General features: G+C 39.4%; 2 protein-coding genes across 9 annotated transcripts; one reads left to right on the top strand and one right to left on the bottom strand.

Moving 5' to 3' along the window:
* Positions 1 to 1,313: 1,313 nt before the first annotated feature.
* On the bottom strand, positions 1,314 to 7,789 carry mat1a (methionine adenosyltransferase I, alpha). 2 transcript variants are annotated; one of them, XM_055029866.1, is made up of 10 exons: positions 7,548 to 7,789; positions 6,272 to 6,349; positions 5,132 to 5,254; positions 4,931 to 5,043; positions 4,333 to 4,476; positions 3,727 to 3,852; positions 3,556 to 3,648; positions 3,291 to 3,473; positions 3,069 to 3,202; positions 1,314 to 1,986 (listed from the first exon to the last, which is right to left on the bottom strand). In XM_055029866.1, exons 1-10 carry the CDS (start codon positions 7,612 to 7,614, stop codon positions 1,884 to 1,886), a joined length of 1,164 nt encoding a protein of 387 aa, XP_054885841.1. In that variant the 5' UTR covers positions 7,615 to 7,789; the 3' UTR covers positions 1,314 to 1,883. The 2 variants fall into 2 exon arrangements, with proteins under 2 accessions (XP_054885841.1, XP_054885842.1); XM_055029867.1 differs by lacking the exon at positions 1,314 to 1,986 and having other exon boundaries at positions 3,065 to 3,202.
* Positions 7,790 to 9,751: 1,962 nt separating this feature from the next.
* On the top strand, positions 9,752 to 17,485 carry selenou1a (selenoprotein U 1a). Of its 7 annotated transcripts, XM_055030218.1 has the most exons (8): positions 12,112 to 12,201; positions 13,062 to 13,152; positions 14,429 to 14,639; positions 15,392 to 15,562; positions 15,981 to 16,072; positions 16,156 to 16,296; positions 16,505 to 16,669; positions 16,761 to 17,485. In XM_055030218.1, exons 3-8 carry the CDS (start codon positions 14,486 to 14,488, stop codon positions 16,857 to 16,859), a joined length of 822 nt encoding a protein of 273 aa, XP_054886193.1. In that variant the 5' UTR covers positions 12,112 to 12,201; positions 13,062 to 13,152; positions 14,429 to 14,485; the 3' UTR covers positions 16,860 to 17,485. The 7 variants fall into 7 exon arrangements, with proteins under 7 accessions (XP_054886195.1, XP_054886197.1, XP_054886199.1 ...); XM_055030223.1 differs by lacking the exon at positions 14,429 to 14,639 and having other exon boundaries at positions 12,115 to 12,201; XM_055030219.1 differs by lacking the exon at positions 13,062 to 13,152 and having other exon boundaries at positions 12,120 to 12,201.
* Positions 17,486 to 17,594: the final 109 nt, after the last annotated feature.

Below are 17,594 nucleotides of genomic sequence, written 5' to 3' on the forward strand. Positions count from 1 at the left end.
AGGCCTTTACAGCCGCAGCCTTCAGGTCTTGCTTGTTAGTGGGTCTTTCCGTCTGAAGTCTGGATTTGAGCAAGTGAAATGCATGCTCAATTGCGTTAAGATCTGGTGATTGACTTGGCCATTGCAGAATATTCCACCTTTTTGCTCTCATGAACTCCTGGGTAGCTTTGGCTGTATGCTTGGGGTCATTATCCATCTGTACTGTGAAGCGCCGTCCGATCAACTTTGCAGCATTTGGCTGAATCTGGGCTGACAGTATATCCCGGTACACTTCAGAATTCATCCGGCTACTCTTGTCTGCTGTTATGTCATCAATAAACACAAGTGACCCAGTGCCATTGAAAGCCATGCATGCCCATGCCATCACGTTGCCTCCACCATGTTTTACAGAGGATGTGGTGTGCCTTGGATCATGTGCCGTTCCCTTTCTTCTCCAAACTTTTTTCTTCCCATCATTCTGGTACAGGTTGATCTTTGTCTCATCTGTCCATAGAATACTTTTCCAGAACTGGGCTGGCTTCTTGAGGTGTTTTGGGCAAATTTAACTCTGGCCTGTCTATTTTTGGAATTGATGAATGGTTTGCATCTACATGTGAACCCTTTGTATTGCTTTCATGGAGTCTTCTCTTTACTGTTGATTTAGAGACAGATACACCTACTTCTCTGAGAGTGTTCTGGACCTCAGTTGATGTTGTGAACTGGTTCTTCTTCACCAAAAGTATGCGGCGATCATCCACCACCGTTGTCTTCCGTGGACGCCCAGGCCTTTTTGAGTTCCCAAGCTCACCAGTCAATTCCTTTTTCCTCAGAATGTACCAGACTGTTGATTTTGCTACTCCAAGCATGTCTGCTATCTCTGTGATGGATTTTTTCTTTTTTTCAGCCTCAGGATGTTCTGCTTCACCTCCATTGAGAGCTCCTTGACCGCATGTTGTCTGGTCACAGCAACAGCTTCCAAATGCAAAACCACACACCTGGAAACAACCCCAGACCTTTTAACTACTTACTTGATTACAGGTTAACGAGGGAAAGGCCTTCTGAGTTACTTGCAGCCTTTAGAGTCCATTGTCCAATTACTTTTGGTCCCTTGAAAAAGAGGAGGCTATGCATTACAGAGCTATGATTCCTAAATCCTTTCTCCGATTTGGATGTGGAAACTCTCATATTGCAGCTGGGAGTGTGCACTTTCAGCCCATATTATATATAAATTGTATTTCTGAACATATTTTTGTCAACAGCTAAAATAACAAAACCTGTGTCACTGTCCAAATATTTCTGGCCCTAACTGTATGTTTCCGCAAGGTTTAGTCAGCTATGGACATGTACATAAAAAAGTCAAGAAAATATAAGATGCAATGTTATTTTTAATCTTTCTCCGCTGAGTTAATGCAATGAAAACTGTTTGCATTTTCTGACTTGTCAGAAGCACCTGGCTATGATTAAAAGTAGAGGTTACACTATACTGCCCTCTAAAAACAATGTTCCTCAGCTTGTTGTATGGAAGTAGTAATCTTTTTTTATTGTTGTTGTTGTGAAGCTGGTTTGATAATTTGCTTTGGACCGCCAATACATTAAAACTCTTCTCATGAAAGAATCTTCTGCCACTTCAGACCCTTAAGCAACTTGAACATATTTTTTCTAAATTTGGATTTAGTACAGACCTTAGGAAGTTAAGATCAACTAATGCACAATAAAAAGCTGAAAGTTATACTTCTAGTAATTTCAGTTCTGTTCAAAGGAAGTGAAAAGGAACTTCAGTTTCGCTGGAAACGGACTCTTTGGTCTGACTGAGTTAATTACGCATCTGAGTGAGTCGGACATTACAGTCCAATACGGAAGCATCTCGATCGCTCTTCAAGGTGGACGATCCGGGCAAGAAGTTTTTAATAAACAAGCTCCTTAGGCACCTCCCAAGAAAACTCTGGTCGTCCAAAATGGCCGTATGAGGCCGTCTGCTGGTATATCGGCCTCTTCAGCTGCAGATCCCTGAACACAACACAGAAAAAATGCAGTATTGGTTGAGATGAATAACAGAGAGGTCTCAAACTTGTGGAGGCAAGATAACACAGCCTAACGCAACAAAATTCCAATTTCCACCTAAAATATTTTTTGTTAAATGGCAAAAAACCTGAACCCACAACCAAGCATGTAAACCTGAATCGTCAAGAAATGTGCATATCTCATATGCAAACCAAACGCAGTTGACATTTGAAGTTTTCAATATGTAAGCTTTCTTTTGTTGCTAGCAGTCTTAGCATTAATTGAACATAGTTCAGACACAGTAGCAGATATTTGAATGAACTTAACATTAAAATGATAACACTGATTGAGGTGGACGAGAATAAGAGCAACTTGTATTTATGGAAAACAGCGAGACACAGCAGGAAGAAATAGCTGACATCATGGCAACCATGTACAAAGTGGAAATAAACATCCTAAGAGTAATCTGTCTGTAGCAAGAATTTCACATGTTTTATTGGAAGGAAATTAATTCTAGACACATGAATAGATGCTCTTATTTTTTCTGTATTTCTTTCTTTTTTAATAAAGACAGCATAGCAACCCTGTTCGGAAAGTAAACAGACACATGCGGACATTGCATAAAACATATAAAAGTACCACAAATCTTTCCTGTTCGGTGTAACATTTTTTCACAATGTTTTATTAGGAGCCACTGTGGAAAGTCTAAAGAGCCGCATGTGGGTCTGGAACCGAATGCAGACCACTGATATGTGGAAAATATTCATCTTAAGCCAAAAGATGACAGCTGGCGCCACGCAGTGGTGTCATGAGAGAACAGCCACATCTTAAACAGTCAAAAACTTCTTACTAGGTCTCATTTAATTGAATTTTTTCTTGCAGATTACTATTTTATATCTAATTTTGTTACTGAATTACTTTTTATTGATTGGTTTTGGACTCAAAAAAGAGAGAATAATTAGAGATGCCGATTTCAGTTTTTTATTTGAGATCTGACCTGAAGATGACTGTTTTATCTTACGTTCACATGAAAACTTTAAAAAGTTTCCATAAACACCGTGAGGCATAAAAAGCTGCGTGACGACTACCTGACTATAACTCCGGGGCGCAAGTCAAAGTTCTTGTTGACGATCTTGAGAAGTTCTGACTCTGATTTCTGAGAGGAGTTGTACGTGAACAACGAGATGGACAGAGGATGGGCCACTCCAATAGCATAAGACACCTGAAAAACACATGTGGATTAAAATCACATTTTCATCAGCAAAGCTGTCAGTGATGTGCAGAGGCTGGACTTGGTACTTTACGCTCACCTGAACCAGAACTCTCCTGCACAGTTTTGCTTTGACCAAAGACTTTGCCACCCAGCGAGCGGCGTAAGCAGCTGAGCGGTCCACTTTTGAGAAATCCTTGCCGGAGAAGGCCCCGCCGCCGTGAGCTCCCCAGCCTCCATATGTGTCTACAATAATCTTTCTGCCTGTAACACCAGCATCTCCCTAGTGGTCAACAAAAGTGGAGCGTGAACAAAAGAAATCTAGCAGTTCATTTTGTTTACATCTCTTTGTCTCTTGCTCCAACCTGCGGTCCTCCGATGACGAAGCGGCCACTTGGCTGGAGGTGGTACACGGTTTTGTCGTCCAGATATTTAGCCGGAACCACGGCCTTTATCACCTGATGGGAGACATTTCACCAGTGAATTAGTACTTATGAATGAATCTGCTGGACATGTTTGTCTATAAGGGTGAGTACCTTCTCCTTCAGGACCCTCTGCTGCTCCTCCAGAGAGATGCCGTCGTCGTGCTGGACAGAAATAACGATGGTGTGGACTCTTTTAGGCACCACAGCTCCATCCTTCTGATCATAATGTACCGTCACCTATGAGACAAACACAAAATCCCAAAAATAAGTGTATAAACATGAGATTTGAATGTTGCTTATGTGTCAAATTCTCCACTTGTGGAGTCTTTGGTCATGTTTTTTTTTTTTTTTTAGATGCAAATGAAGCAGAAGTGTGTTTTCTGATGTGTTTCACAGTTTTATCAGGACTTTTCAATGTGGAACTGGGATTGTTTTAAAACAATGCTGCCTTAAGGCATTACATCATACAATGAAATACTCGTTTTCTCTTTTCCTTTTTGCGATTTGAAGAAATTGCCTCGCTATATTCACAAAGTAAATTTTTTAAAGCAATTAGTTACTCATTTATTCATATTTCAGAAGGATATGAAAGATGAGAGAACATGCCCATTTAATCTTCGGAGACGAGAAAAGAAATAATCTAAGAGAAAGGTTGGTAAAGTGTTTTTTCCAAGAGTGAACTTAGGAACTTTTCAGTAATTCAGCAGGCAATCCGACCTGTGTTTTAGAGTCGGGGCGCAGCCAGGGCACTGTGCCATTGCGTCTCAGTTCCGCCATCTTTGCGTTTAGCTTATGAGCCAGGACGATGGTGAGAGGCATGCACTCCTCCGTTTCATCTGTGGCGTAGCCGAACATCAGACCCTGCAAGGGAGGGAAACAGTCAGATGAAATGCAAAATATATGAAATTGTACTTATAAACTTCTTACAATGTCAAAGTCAAAGTTGAAACTCTTTAGAAAGTGACCGATTCAGTCGTGTTACATATGATGCTACAGGAGACTGATTTTAATGTTTAAAATCAACACTTCTACCATAGAGTGAACTGTCTGAACGGTGGATGAGATTTTTTTATGGCTGTGTGTGAAAATATTTTTAAACATTGCCCATTTTTAAACATTTTTTTACTCATGTGTTCCTGCTGATTTTAGCCTAAGCAACCTTGACACAGTTAGTCGGTTTGATAAACCCAAGAGGATAAACCACAATTGAAAATTTAAACTGCATCATAGGTCCTTCATTGTATTACTAGCATTTCTTACATTTAATGTTTCACATCATAGCTTTGATATCAAACCAAAGAGAAGTCTGTCCCACCTGGTCTCCTGCTCCAATGTCCTCTTCTCGTCTGTCAATGTGGACACCCTGAGCGATGTCTGGACTCTGCTGCTCCAGAGCCACCAGCACGTTACATGTCTTGTAATCAAAACCTGCAGGTGGCAACAATGTAACTCAGAGTTAAAAACGCTGACAACTCGAGTCCTCTATACCTGTTGTTTTCTGTGTCATATGCCTCACCTTTTTCAGAGTTGTCGTACCCAATGTGTTTGATAGCGTCCCTCACCACCTTCTGATAGTCCACGTTGGCCCGAGATGTGATCTCTCCACAGAGCAGCACCATGCCGGTCTTACACACAGTTTCTGTCGATCACAATGGATTCATTAGACTCAGGAAGGTCTTCCAGGAAAGCCTGTAATGCCACAGCATCTGGAGGCTTTGGGGTAGCTGCTCCCGAGCTTAGTGGGTTGCCTTTATGAAACCTCTTTGTCAAAGTTAAATAAAACTGTGATAAACTTTAAGTCATCTCAAAAGAAAAAAGTCAGAATTGAAATCTGGTCTAACTTTGTATGTGCAGAGTTTAAGTACTCGGCTGAACTGACATTGTACTATTCTTTGTCAACAATACTAATGCCGCTGTTACACCGTTTCCAAGCTGACTATGCATGATGGGATTTTGGAAAAAACATGTTACGTGGGTCTAAACACGACGAAATGGTGGAGTTTGAAGAAATGTGTCGCTTTTGATGTGCCACCATTCAGAGTGCTGATCAGGTTACAAACCAGAATTAATAGGGTGAAATTCACATCGTTGTGCTGCGTATTGACCTGGTACATTACTTTCTGCTATGTGACTTTTTCATATTAAATGAGCAACAAATCATCTGGAAATGGTATTTCAATGCTGTATGACGGCTCACAAGTGATCAGATAATTACTTAGCTGAAATAACCAAAAAGTAGGCCAAGCATCCAACATGCCAAGGCAAGTAAAACATTTCCCCTGTCTTGCTTAGAATTATCCGACATTAATAATAAGTAATTTGAGCCATTTTTGACTTGTAGTTCAATTTTATATGCTGAAGTGTTGCACTTGTGCAATTTATGTGGCTTGTGAAAGCAGCACTGCTTCTAGTGCTGAATCTTTAGACTTGTCCTGAACAAACCCTGTCTTGCCGAGTCAATGATACTGCTGTGCTGCTGTGTTAAATATAAATGAAGGTGATGTGGGAGTTTTATTTTCAATGGCATCGTGTCTTCAAACACTAATAAAAAGAAAGCTCATATAAAACATTGCGATCCGACGACATACTGGATATTTCTTGGCATCTCGGTTTTATAAACGGAACATGAGATGGTTGTGAATTCTTGCTGACTTACCGCAGGCCACTTTAGCGTCTGGGTCCTGCCTCAGATGTGCATCCAGGACTGCGTCACTGATCTGGTCACAAATCTTATCTGTTGACAAAGTTACAAGACTTAAACAAAAGCCATCATTTCCATCTTAATAGAGGAATCACCTGCTCAGATTGTGATTGAACTGAGATTTCAGGTTAGTTTCTTTGACGAAAGCTGATCCTGTTTTTTTTTTTCAAAAACACAAATTAGCTGTCTGTTGCAACTTTATTAACATATTGATAGTATATTTGTCTCAGAGCGTTTTCATTTGGATCAGAAGATGCTTTGTGTTCGGCTGGTTGAGTCTGAGTGCAGCAGAGGGGGACAATGCCTCCCCAGCCACCCTATTCATCCCTCTTTGTCATCTTGCTGAAGCAATGCAATAAACAGGTTACATCAGAAACAACCCCAACATCTGGTCCGGTGGACTCCGCAGAAATCCAGTTTGTCTGCAGTTTAAGAACATCATAGAAAGTGTTGGACAGAATTTTTTTTTTTTTTTTCCATGTTCGCTCAAACTGTCCGAACATTTGGGAACACTGAATAATTAATCACTGTGTGTGGGAACAGACCAGACTTTGAGGTGTGTTATCAGCTGCTGCTGCTTTCCATACACATCACAAACTACTGTAAATGAAAATAATGATCAACTCAGACACATGTCAAACAGAGAGGCGACAGGAAAAACTTAATGCAGAACTCAGGGCTTAAAGTTGCACTTGTGGTTTACCACACAGCTGCACTTACTGATTATCGATTCTGCACAGAGGACTTTGTATGATTACATATTTGTAAAAGGATTACAAAACATTGACAAAGGGTGAATGTCTGTCCTTCACTCAGCAACCTGCAGATCAAAGGGACCCTTTGCTTTCATCTTTTAGGCTCAAATTTGAACAAGTTTTCCTGCAAGTTTCAGAAAAGTTTTCCAAGTTTTCCTTACGTAACGCTGTCTTTTTCCATTTAGCGTGCAACCGCACACCAGGCCGCTGCACATGCATCTGCTCTCCCATAAGTGAAAGATGATGGGGTCATAAACACATGTTGCTGTGAATGAAGCACCAAGCATGCCTCAAGAGGAAAGACCCAACTCTGCAGAATGATTTTGAACATGAGTTCAATCTAAAACGGCACGGTTTAAAAGAAACTACAATGTTCAATTGTGGTAACAGGGAGATTTTACAAGTTATAAAAGCTTTCTTTGACCTAGAAAATCTGATTTTACATTTTGCAAGTCTAAACTCAAACAAAAACTCACCTGGATGTCCCTCTCCTACAGACTCTGAGGTGAACATGAAAGAGCCGTCGCCCAGTTTATCAGTCATTTTGTCCTGTTGGAATTGTTATTTTACAAGGCCTCTTGATTTCCAACAGGGACTTAAAAGCAAATATATATTCCTGCTGCTTCTCTTCACTTAAGTATCGAGGATCTGGAAGTCACAAGCTCTGCAGCCAAAAGAAGGTCTGTCCTGCAAAACTCTAAGTCTGAGTCCACATGGCTCAATATATACGGCTGAGGGGGACGCGCACAAACACACACACACACTCTCTGTCACTCACTCACTCACACACACACACATACATGTCACGTGAATCCATGGTACAGTCCACTCCGGGGGGGGGGGAGTGGATGATGGGCGGGCAGCTCAGCTCACAGAAACGGCTTGTTAACCCTTTGTGTTTGGCGTGATGCTCCATAGTGTGTTTGTGGTTTGTAACCTGCTTTAGCTGCTCTCCTTCCTGGACAGAGACATAAACAGCCAGGTTGAACCAGCCTGTAGTGAGACATGAAGAAAAGAGAAAGTGGCTGCTTGCCAGCACCAGACACGATTTGTTTCTGGCCAAATTAGTTGAGCTGTAAAGAGACGTGAATCTAAAATATTTTGCGTTGCAGCAGTTTATCATTAGTTAGACTTCTGAAGCGCTTCTTTGATTTTTTTAAAGGTATAAATATAAAGTAGTCTAATATTCTTGATTTTTAATTTCAATGTTTCTTGCCTTTGATCATTCCCAAGGCTACATATTTTAACTAAACCGTGCAAGAAATTGGATGTGGGCTGTAATTTGTACCCTGATTGTTGAAATTAGGAAATGTATGCACAAATAATGAATTACGTTCTGTGTTTTGTCTTCTGTGATAAAATGTGAAGAAGTTGAAGGAGTGCCATTACTTTTGCAGTGCAGTGTATCTCTAGTTGGTTTGACGGTGATATGTAGATTTTCAATTGCGATTTCGTAACTTTCCAGCTGTTACAATCAAGTGTGCTTCAGGACAGAAAGAGAACAACACTACACAAATAATCAGAGGTCAATGTTGCGTGACAAACCTCAACTAGACAAAACTAGAGAAGACATGAAATTCCCGCTTGATCCTAAAGAGAGCAAGCGCCGCAGAATTGCATGTCTCTGTCAGAATCTGTTTTTACCTGCCTCTAATCTGCTGCTCCAGGACAAAAGTGACAAGCCACACTGGTTATGTATGCAAACATTAAACACCCTCTAATATGGGGACTACGCATTTACATCAAAGAACCTGTTAATGACTGACAGGGAATGGGACTTTTTTTTTTTTTTTACTTCAGCAAGATTGTTCTAGTCATGTTGAAAGATTACTGATATCAGAGTTCAGACACACTTGATGTCTGAATAATGTGAATATGACGAGTGATAAAAATTATGTGCACAGAAAGAATACGCAGAGTTTCAAACAATTATTGCATCAATCCAAATCACCAAGATTTGAGTACATTGCAGTACACCATGTTCAATTATTCTGCCAGTCAAAAAAGAAGACCATCAAGAAGATACTTGAGCAGTTTAAAAGTTGATCATGCTATCTGACAAAAATCAAAACCTTTGAACATCTGCTCAGTCCATCATGTGAAAATGTCTCCACTCACTTGGTGGTGATAACATCATGCTGTGGGGATGCTTTTTATTTTGCATGGAATGAAACAAAATGATTGACTACATAATCTGCAGCAAGACTTGAAATTTGTTCATAGAAACTTGTTATCAGGTTTGACTGATTTTGAGCTATTTTACTAAAAAATGGGCAAAAACATCAATATGTACACATTGTGACTTCAATAAAGGTGTCTATAAAAATATTGACTTATGGGGTGAAATACTTTTGATACAATACTTTTTTTTTTTTTTTTTTTTTTTTTTTTTTTTTTGCTCCCAGATGGACTTGGTCAGAATGATTATTTGTCCTGATTAAATGTTTCAGGTCATCACACAATGTTGATATCAGACAAAGACAACCTGAGTAAATAATACAAAATAAATTTTTTAAAGGAGATCATTTATCAAGAGAAAAGTTACCCAAACAAAAGATTTTTGGTTTTTTTCCCACAGCGCTTATATTCAAGGAGTGCAAATACTTTTGGTGGCAATGTGCGTCACAATAAACACTGACGAGTTTCAATTTAAAAACCGGGTCAAAGGCCAGATGAGAGTACGACAGGCTGAAACTTGACAGAACAGGACAAGATAAGAGCCCGGGACTTCAGGGGTTGTTAACACCTGTTAGTCTTTCTTCAAGTTCAAGGACACTCAGTTTTCACCCACAACTTACATCTCTGGGCTCTGAGCTCGCCTGGCATCGAACTGGTTTCATCTGGAGCAAACACAGTAAGTGGGATCGCACCAAACCTGCATATAATCAGTACGGTTGAAAGGCTGAGGGAAACTTGTTATATAAGTAGTTAGTTGACAACAAACAAAAGACAAATAAGGGATAAACTCAAACTGATACAAGTACTGTCATAAACCTGGTCATTCTTTCAAAGCTAATCACGTTGGTTTTTAACCGGCATCAATATGATTGTAAGAAGTTGATAAGTTAACCAATGCTTTTGAGCAGAAACTATTTCCAGGAGGTGGGGTGAAAATCCTTTGCTGCGATTGGCTGTTAGTCCCACAAGCTTAATGCCAAAGCTGATCAGGTCCAAATAGTGGCTGTGAGACATTTGTTTATATTTGTGTTTCTGTGTGATAAGGATAGACTCACACTGTGCCTTTTCATAATACATGCATATATAATTATTTTTTTTGACTGATGAATTAAATGCAGACATTTCTCATTTTTTAAAGTTAAATCTAAAAGTGATTTGTTATGTTTCAAAGTAGATGCTTTGAAATTGTTCCACAAGTTGAGCCGTTAGCATGTAGAGGAGCCAGAGGGATCACAGCTGCTGGGGCAAAGGAGAGTCACTCGATCATCTCTGTTCCAGTCCATTTTGGATCTTCAGCACATTCCTGAGTGAAGCTGCCATGAATGACTGAAATATCACCAATGTATATCTCCTGTAGTACGCTGTCTTCTCAGACTTTAAAGGAGCAATGCAGCAATAGCAAACAGCTTCTCCGGTTGACTAATTTACAAAAGACATATGGTTACAGTAAAACATGTAAATCGTTTAACTGTAAAGTAAAATATTTACAGTGTGGAGTGTTAGCATATACCTTCAACCTCTTACACACCTTCCAAAACCATTGACCCTTCTTTACTGTACCATACACAATTGTAATCAATGGCCTGACTAATAAAACTACTATCTTCACTGTTTGTGATTGTAAACATAGTCATAAATAAGTAACAGTTTTAAATGGAGATAGAAAATCAGCCAAGCAATCTATTATGTTAGTTGTAGTGCCACACTTAAAAAAAAGACAGGGTTACTTCTCTTGTATAGCCTTTAATGAGTGAATTGGCTTAGATCAAGAGTGAGATACGACTGATAATATAAAGCAAAGGACATCTAAGGCCTTGGGCTCGGAAAGCAGACTCATTCTCTCATAACAGAATCAAGACAAACTGAGAGGCTTCAGAAAAGATGATTTTATTTGAACCATGTCTTGAGCTGCATCAATAGATGAAAATCCAATAAAATCCAATAGTTACACCATTGCTAAAACGTTGTGTTAGCAACGCAGTAACTGGGTCCCTTTAGAAGGCCTTGCAGTAGCATTCAGACTCTTTTGACCTTTTTCACGTCAAACAAAAAAAAATAAAATAAAGAAAAACTAATAATGCACCTCAATAAGAACCACTATGTGTCAACACAGTGACACATTGGCATTTGCATTGTGCTGTGGGGATGCTTTTTTTAAGTAAGGATAAAATATCACCAAGGGAATTAGTTGGAATTCATGGAAAGATGGATGGGGAAAATATAGGGCAATATTGAAAGAAAAGGTTGGACATGAGGGCAGAGGTCAAATTGATGCAGGTTTTTTTTTGTCTATCCTATTAACTTCAATTGGTCAAATTGAATATCGCAAAAACACCAATATGTTCTTACTCTCAATATTAAATAGCCTTAAATGTAAGGGAAAAAAGCAAATACTGTTTTACATTATTAAACCAAAGATTCTTTCCGACTTCACTTCTTAACTTCCAGCAGAGGGGAATGTTGCTCCAAACTTGATTTCAGGACCCCAGCAGCTACTTATATTATTACGAAAAAAACTAAACTAAACCCGTGAGCTGCAAAATAAGGTAAAAAAAAAATATATTAAAAACTTCATAAATGTAACAAAGAAGATCAAATTAATAAAGCCAATTGTTTTTATTCTTTCAGTGAATTTCATTTGCAAAAGAATCTGACAAAGTTATCGGTTAAAAATCCCACCGGTCCTCAACCAACAAAAACATATAAATTAATCAGATTTTATAGTAATTTGACAAAACGTGAAAATGTTCGCGAGGCTGGAAAACTTTTGTAAATCACTGTTCAGACAGCGCCTCGCATCGACATTCCCAGGCATCTGTTTCGATTAGTTAACCTGTGCTGTGATCGTTTAGTGCGCCTGCGCAGCTGGACTCGTTACGTTCACCCAAGGAGCGTTTGTGGTCGCGGCGGCGTTTCGTTAAACCTCATTCATATTGGTGCGTCCATATTAAGGTAACACACGCTTCTCAACTTAACATTACTGTCGCTGTGTTGAAAACTCGGCATTTACTCATTCATTCAGCATTTGGTACTTTTTTTAAAGCTCAGGATAAAACCAAACGGTTTGCGTCTATCGGGTGACGCTCTGTCCTTATTTGTCGACGTCACTGAACTTGTTATTCCAGTTACAGCTTTACTGTGCAGGACAAGCTCGCGTAACATGCAGCAACATTTGATATTACTGTATCAAATTAAATTGCTTTCTGCTGACCCTTTGGGTTGATACTGTGGGTTTGATTATTATGTGCCTGGACTGTCAAGGTCATTGACAAACTTGGTGTCGAAGCGGTTATTTATTATCAGTTTATTTGTTTAGCTTGCATTGAGCTACACACGTAGCCCAATGTTGTCACGTGAATACGTCATTTCTACATTTTTAGAAAAAACAAAATATCTGTTTGATCCTAAATAAATTGTAGCATAAATATGTATATATATAGAGACTGTTTGCTGAAATAGAGACAGTGTTATTTGTATAAGTTAGTGGCTTACAAAACACACCTCAGGTTTTTTGGTGTTAAGAATAAAAAAAATCTGATCCATATAAGTTATTTCCGGACTTTTTCCCCCACAAATAAACTGACATTTTTTCTCCAGCTGATCTCCAAGGCAAATCTGTTTAAAATAAATAAATAAAACGGTGATGAGCAATAGGCTATTCATTGTGGCATGAGTCAACATTATGTTGTTAAAGCACTTTTTTGAATCAATTTCAGCATCTAATCTTTTGGAGTCTACCTGCATTCCACATTTTGATTTATACTTGCTCATCCTGTCTGGCTGTGCTTCTCTTTTTGTCAAACAATGTGAAGATAAATGCCCGGTGGTCCAGGCCGTTTTCGAGTGACCCCTTCATTTTATCAGTCAGATTTGGCTCTACGGTCTGGCTAAGCCTTTAATATTGTGAGTATATATATGTGTAAGTGAACTCCTGAAGAGCACATCTAATTTCAATTTGAACTCATTCATATTCACTGTAATGAATGACAGTTATTGAGTCAAAAAGACTGAATGCTGAAACTGAATCAGCAGGTGCTCCGACAAAGTATTTGCTTAAAAGTGTGTGCATGTACGCAAATATGTTATTGGAAGCTTTTATTGTTGTATTTCATTTTAATTTCTTTTGGTGAATTTCCATATTTCACTTTCACCATATGTCACTAACACCTGACATTTCAACAAGGGTTGTGTAAACCTTTGAGAGAAACTGTGCTATTGCATAAACTGTATATATTAATTTTACCACATGTTCTTGTAATTTTTATTTCTCAGAAATGCATGTTCGCCCCAGCATACTAACACATTTCTAGTCAACAACAGACCAGGTTCTATTATCACCATAACTAGTTTGGTTTATTTGGTTTATTTTCTGGTTTTGTTTCTATAATAATGTCCGCCGTTGATTTCTGTCGCTTACAGTCATTTAGCCACTGAGAAGTAAATAAATACATGTTTTTAGCATGGAAGAACATTTTAGTGCAGGATTGGATCTTGAAGGTAGTTGTGCTAGGATGAACACAGTGTAGCTGTCTTCAGTGTTATGTGACAGTGTAATGTCTGTAGCACTAAATCCTTATTTTTTTTTCTTAAGTCTTCAAACTCTTCCTTGTTTGGCTAGCGTCTCTATTGGCTCTTGAGCTTCTCTCCTCCTTTGTCCCCTGTGTTATAAAGCCCAGTGACTTCGATGTATTTTTAGTTGCTTTACGTTTCACAACGGATGAGCTGAAGCAGAAGTAAGAGAGAATTTTTTTTTCTCCCTTTGTCAACATAGATAAGTTAGTGAGCTTCTTATATCAAAGCTGTTTAGATAAATGAGCCAGACTTGTGTCATAACTTATTCTGACATAGTTTTAGATATGATTGCAGCATCTTATTTTTTTTGAATTTCTGTGCACTTCATGTTGATGCATGAGGTTAGAATGTAAAAGGAAGTGTACACGCAGATGGAGGACGTTTGCATTTTACTTGCATCAAGATAACAGCCACCACTAATTCTCTTAAGAGAGTTGTTGCATTTTTTTTTTTTAACCACAAGTTTTGAGGTGTGAAATTCTGTCTTCTTCTTAGTCTTCCAAGCCTGTTGCATTAATTCACCTTGAAGTTGAGCATTGGTAGAGACTTAGTTCAGTTTATGCTGCTTAGAAAAAAAAAAAAAAGTTTTGTTTTCTGTGTCTTCCAGTGAACTCTTGAGGGTGTGTGTGTGTGTGTGTAGTAAGAGGCTCAGACTTTTGCCACCATGCTGGCTCTGTCCAGATGTTCAGCGGCTTTGAGCTGGAGGCTTCCCCTGCGTTGCTCCGTCACAGCCGACCCTCAGTTTCTAAAGGGCCAGACTGCTCAATTTCACCAAAGTAAAGCCAGAGCAAGTCCTGATCCAAACAAGATCACCTCAGGCAAGAACATATTTGACTCCTGCACCAATTAGCTGTTCTCTGTGGTTATGTTGTTGGGTGTAATGATTCTCCAGTGTTGTCTTACTTTGTAGTCTGGAGGAGTTGTTCTAGCCAAAACAGATGTTACTTAGTTTGATGCTAATTTTTATTTGTTTCATTAAGAGTAATAATCATTGTGATGTGAAAGGTTACCTTTAAATGAAAGTGTTTACTTTTATTGACTTTCTGCTGATGTAGTCAAGGAGTCATTGCAAAGAAAATAATATTAGGTCGGTGCAACTGGAGAAGGAATATCTGCATTTAATTGTATAATTATATGGCAGGTAATTTTAAAATGGGTAAATTTCAGTTCGCACAAACGAAAGTTTTGTGTTTGCTGCCTTTAAAACGGGTTTTCAGCAAACAGTAGCCACTGTCAGAAGGATCTGATGTGCAGCTGAGCTTTCTAATCTCATAAGTGAGATTTAGATTAGAGTACAACGAGATATTGCTGGCGGGAATCACACTGAAAATATGTAGAAGAAGACAATGAGTGAACATGCTGGATCTTGTTGATCACTCAGCTTCAGAAAGATTTAGCCTCCCCTTTTCAGAAAAGATAAGCTTTCTCTGCAGTGACACATTGTAGCAGAAACGACTGCCAAACAAAGCAGAAGGAAAAAAAAAGAGATTTTTAAGTCCTGTTAGTTGAGTCATATTTAAGAGGGAGAGGTGTGTTCTATCTCTCTCATGATGGCTCTGTTTTGCTGCAGTGTCTGGTTTGGAGGGGGCCCTGATCGAGATGGGCCTGGTCCTGGGCATCAGTGCTGTCGGAGCGGCCCTGGCTGGGATCTTCCTGGTCAACACTGACATTTGTCTTCCTAAAGGTCGAAACGTATTGCTGGAGCAACTGGAAGAAGCCGATCTGCGTTCCACCAAGGACGGTAGGCTGATGTTTATTAATATGTGATGACGTAAATCCATTGTTGAGACAGTCAGAAAGAAGTTTAGGTTTCAGTCAGCAGCAGAATCACTTGTGTAGCTGTTAAAGGTTTTATGTTTGCAATCTGCTGGGATTGTGTGATTTTAACATAACATTAACATGTTTTAATAAGCACTACAATATTCTGATCCAGTCATAAGTGTGAATATAAAAGTTGACATAAATGCAGAGGAACTTTGGGGCTCTAATTATGTATTTGAACAATTTTTATTTTCAAATTTTCTTCACATTTTTAACAGAACTATTAGACTCCCATATTTGTTTCTAGTTCATCTTTTCTCTAGTCCACATTAACTAAATCTATACTTGTAGACTAAGATGTAAGGCTGTGGTAAAGAGTCTTTTTTTTCTGTCTGTAGATGGAACCGTTATAAAAGCGAAGAGCCTGTGGCAGAAGAGTGGAGCGGTGGTCATGGCCGTACGACGGCCTGGATGATTTTTGTGCAGAGAGGTAGAACCAGACTTGACGTTTCAATGCTTGCATAGATTAACAGTTTAAATTCCTCTCATGATTTCATGTTCTTCCATCCACAGGAGGCCTCTGAGCTGTCCTCTCTGAAGCCCCAGCTGAGAAAGCTCGGGGTCCCTCTGATTGCCGTGGTTAAAGAGAACATCGGCTCAGAGATCCAGGACTTCAGACCGCACTTCTCTGGGGACATCTACGTAGATGAGATGGTCAGCAGCTGGAATCTTAATGTTTTCACTGTACAGTTCCCAAGATTAATGTCATATTAGGAGAGTTTCTGAATCTTAGTTCCCACTGTGGCTCTGGCTGAATGTTTAGGGTCTGTCATGCTGAAAGGTGAAGCTTGTTGTTGAAAGGTAATGAAATGTTAGCATGGATTCTTTTCAAGGCACTAACCAGAACTCAATTTGATTTTAGAAACGTTTCTATGGACCACTGGAGAGAAAAATGGGAGCGCTAGGCCTCTTCCGGCTTGGGGTGTGGCAGAACTTTTTTCGGGCCTGGAGGTCTGGTTACGAAGGTAACTTGCTCGGCGAGGGCTTCATCTTGGGAGGAGTGTTCGTCATTGGCCCAGGAGATCAGGTAATCTGTCCGTCAACCTGAACAGCGCAGATTATTATCACGCGGCTTAAAAAAAAAACCCTTCTTCTGAACCGCGTGTGCTGTTTTGCAGGGAATCCTCCTGGAGCACCAAGAGAAAGAGTTTGGCGACAAGGTGGACATAGCAGACGTCCTGGAGGCTGCACAGAAAATTGTTCCACTGAAATGTTGATTTAGATCAGAGCTAAAATGAACAGATAATTCTTTTTACGTTGACTAATATGGCAATATACCTCCAAGTAATTTTGGTGTTGAATATGAAATTGCATTTTAAGGCACATGACAGAATGAATGTTTATCACAGATATGTTTTTTTTCTAATTATAATCAGAGAAAGGTACTTTCTTTCAGATACATTAAGATTCAGGTAGAGCGATTATAAAACGAAGCATCGCTTGAAAAAGATCCAAGCTACTTATTGAATTCCAAAGGCTTGATGTCATATTGAAGTGTGATGTTTAATCATCAGTCCGTCATATGTAACTGCTATATTTGTCATGTGTTTAACACGTTAAAGCTTAACTTGTCCGTCCTTGGAACATCCTCGGTCATTGGAGACAGCAGTGTCTGGTCTGTGTGTGTGAAATAATGACAACTTGACTCTAAACTCAGTGCAGAGAGGAGCAGGTTTGATGCCCCCCACACACACACACAGGTTCAGCTGCTGTCATTATGCTGGGGAGTGTTTAAGGCGCTTCAGGTTTTATTTTACTTGTACGAGTGTTTTCATGCGAGGAATGTTCTGTTTGTACCTGGACACTTGCTTCCAATCTGTAGATGAATAAATCATCACTGTTCCCCAGGTCCCCTTGTGTGTTCATTTTACTGCAGCAATATCAGAATCTTTGGGGTTTGTATTCTTTGCTTGTGCTGCACCTGTCATTGGAACAATTGTTTTCCTGAAATA

Source organism: Poeciliopsis prolifica, unplaced genomic scaffold (genome assembly GCF_027474105.1).
Source record: "Poeciliopsis prolifica strain line A6 unplaced genomic scaffold, Auburn_PproV2 SCAFFOLD005, whole genome shotgun sequence".
In the NCBI taxonomy this organism is placed as follows: domain Eukaryota; kingdom Metazoa; phylum Chordata; class Actinopteri; order Cyprinodontiformes; family Poeciliidae; genus Poeciliopsis; species Poeciliopsis prolifica.

What these genes read in the sequence shown, in the direction of transcription:
- mat1a (XM_055029866.1), bottom strand. Translation starts at nt 7,614, where the DNA reads ATGACTGATAAACTGGGCGACGGCTCTTTCATGTTCACCTCAGAGTCT. An exon ending in ACATTGGAGCAGGAGACCAG is followed by an intron (nt 4,477 to 4,930) that starts GTGGGACAGACT and finishes CCTCCCTTGCAG; the next exon opens with GGTCTGATGTTCGGCTACGC. An exon ending in GCAGGAGAGTTCTGGTTCAG is followed by an intron (nt 3,203 to 3,290) that starts GTGAGCGTAAAG and finishes TGTGTTTTTCAG; the next exon opens with GTGTCTTATGCTATTGGAGT.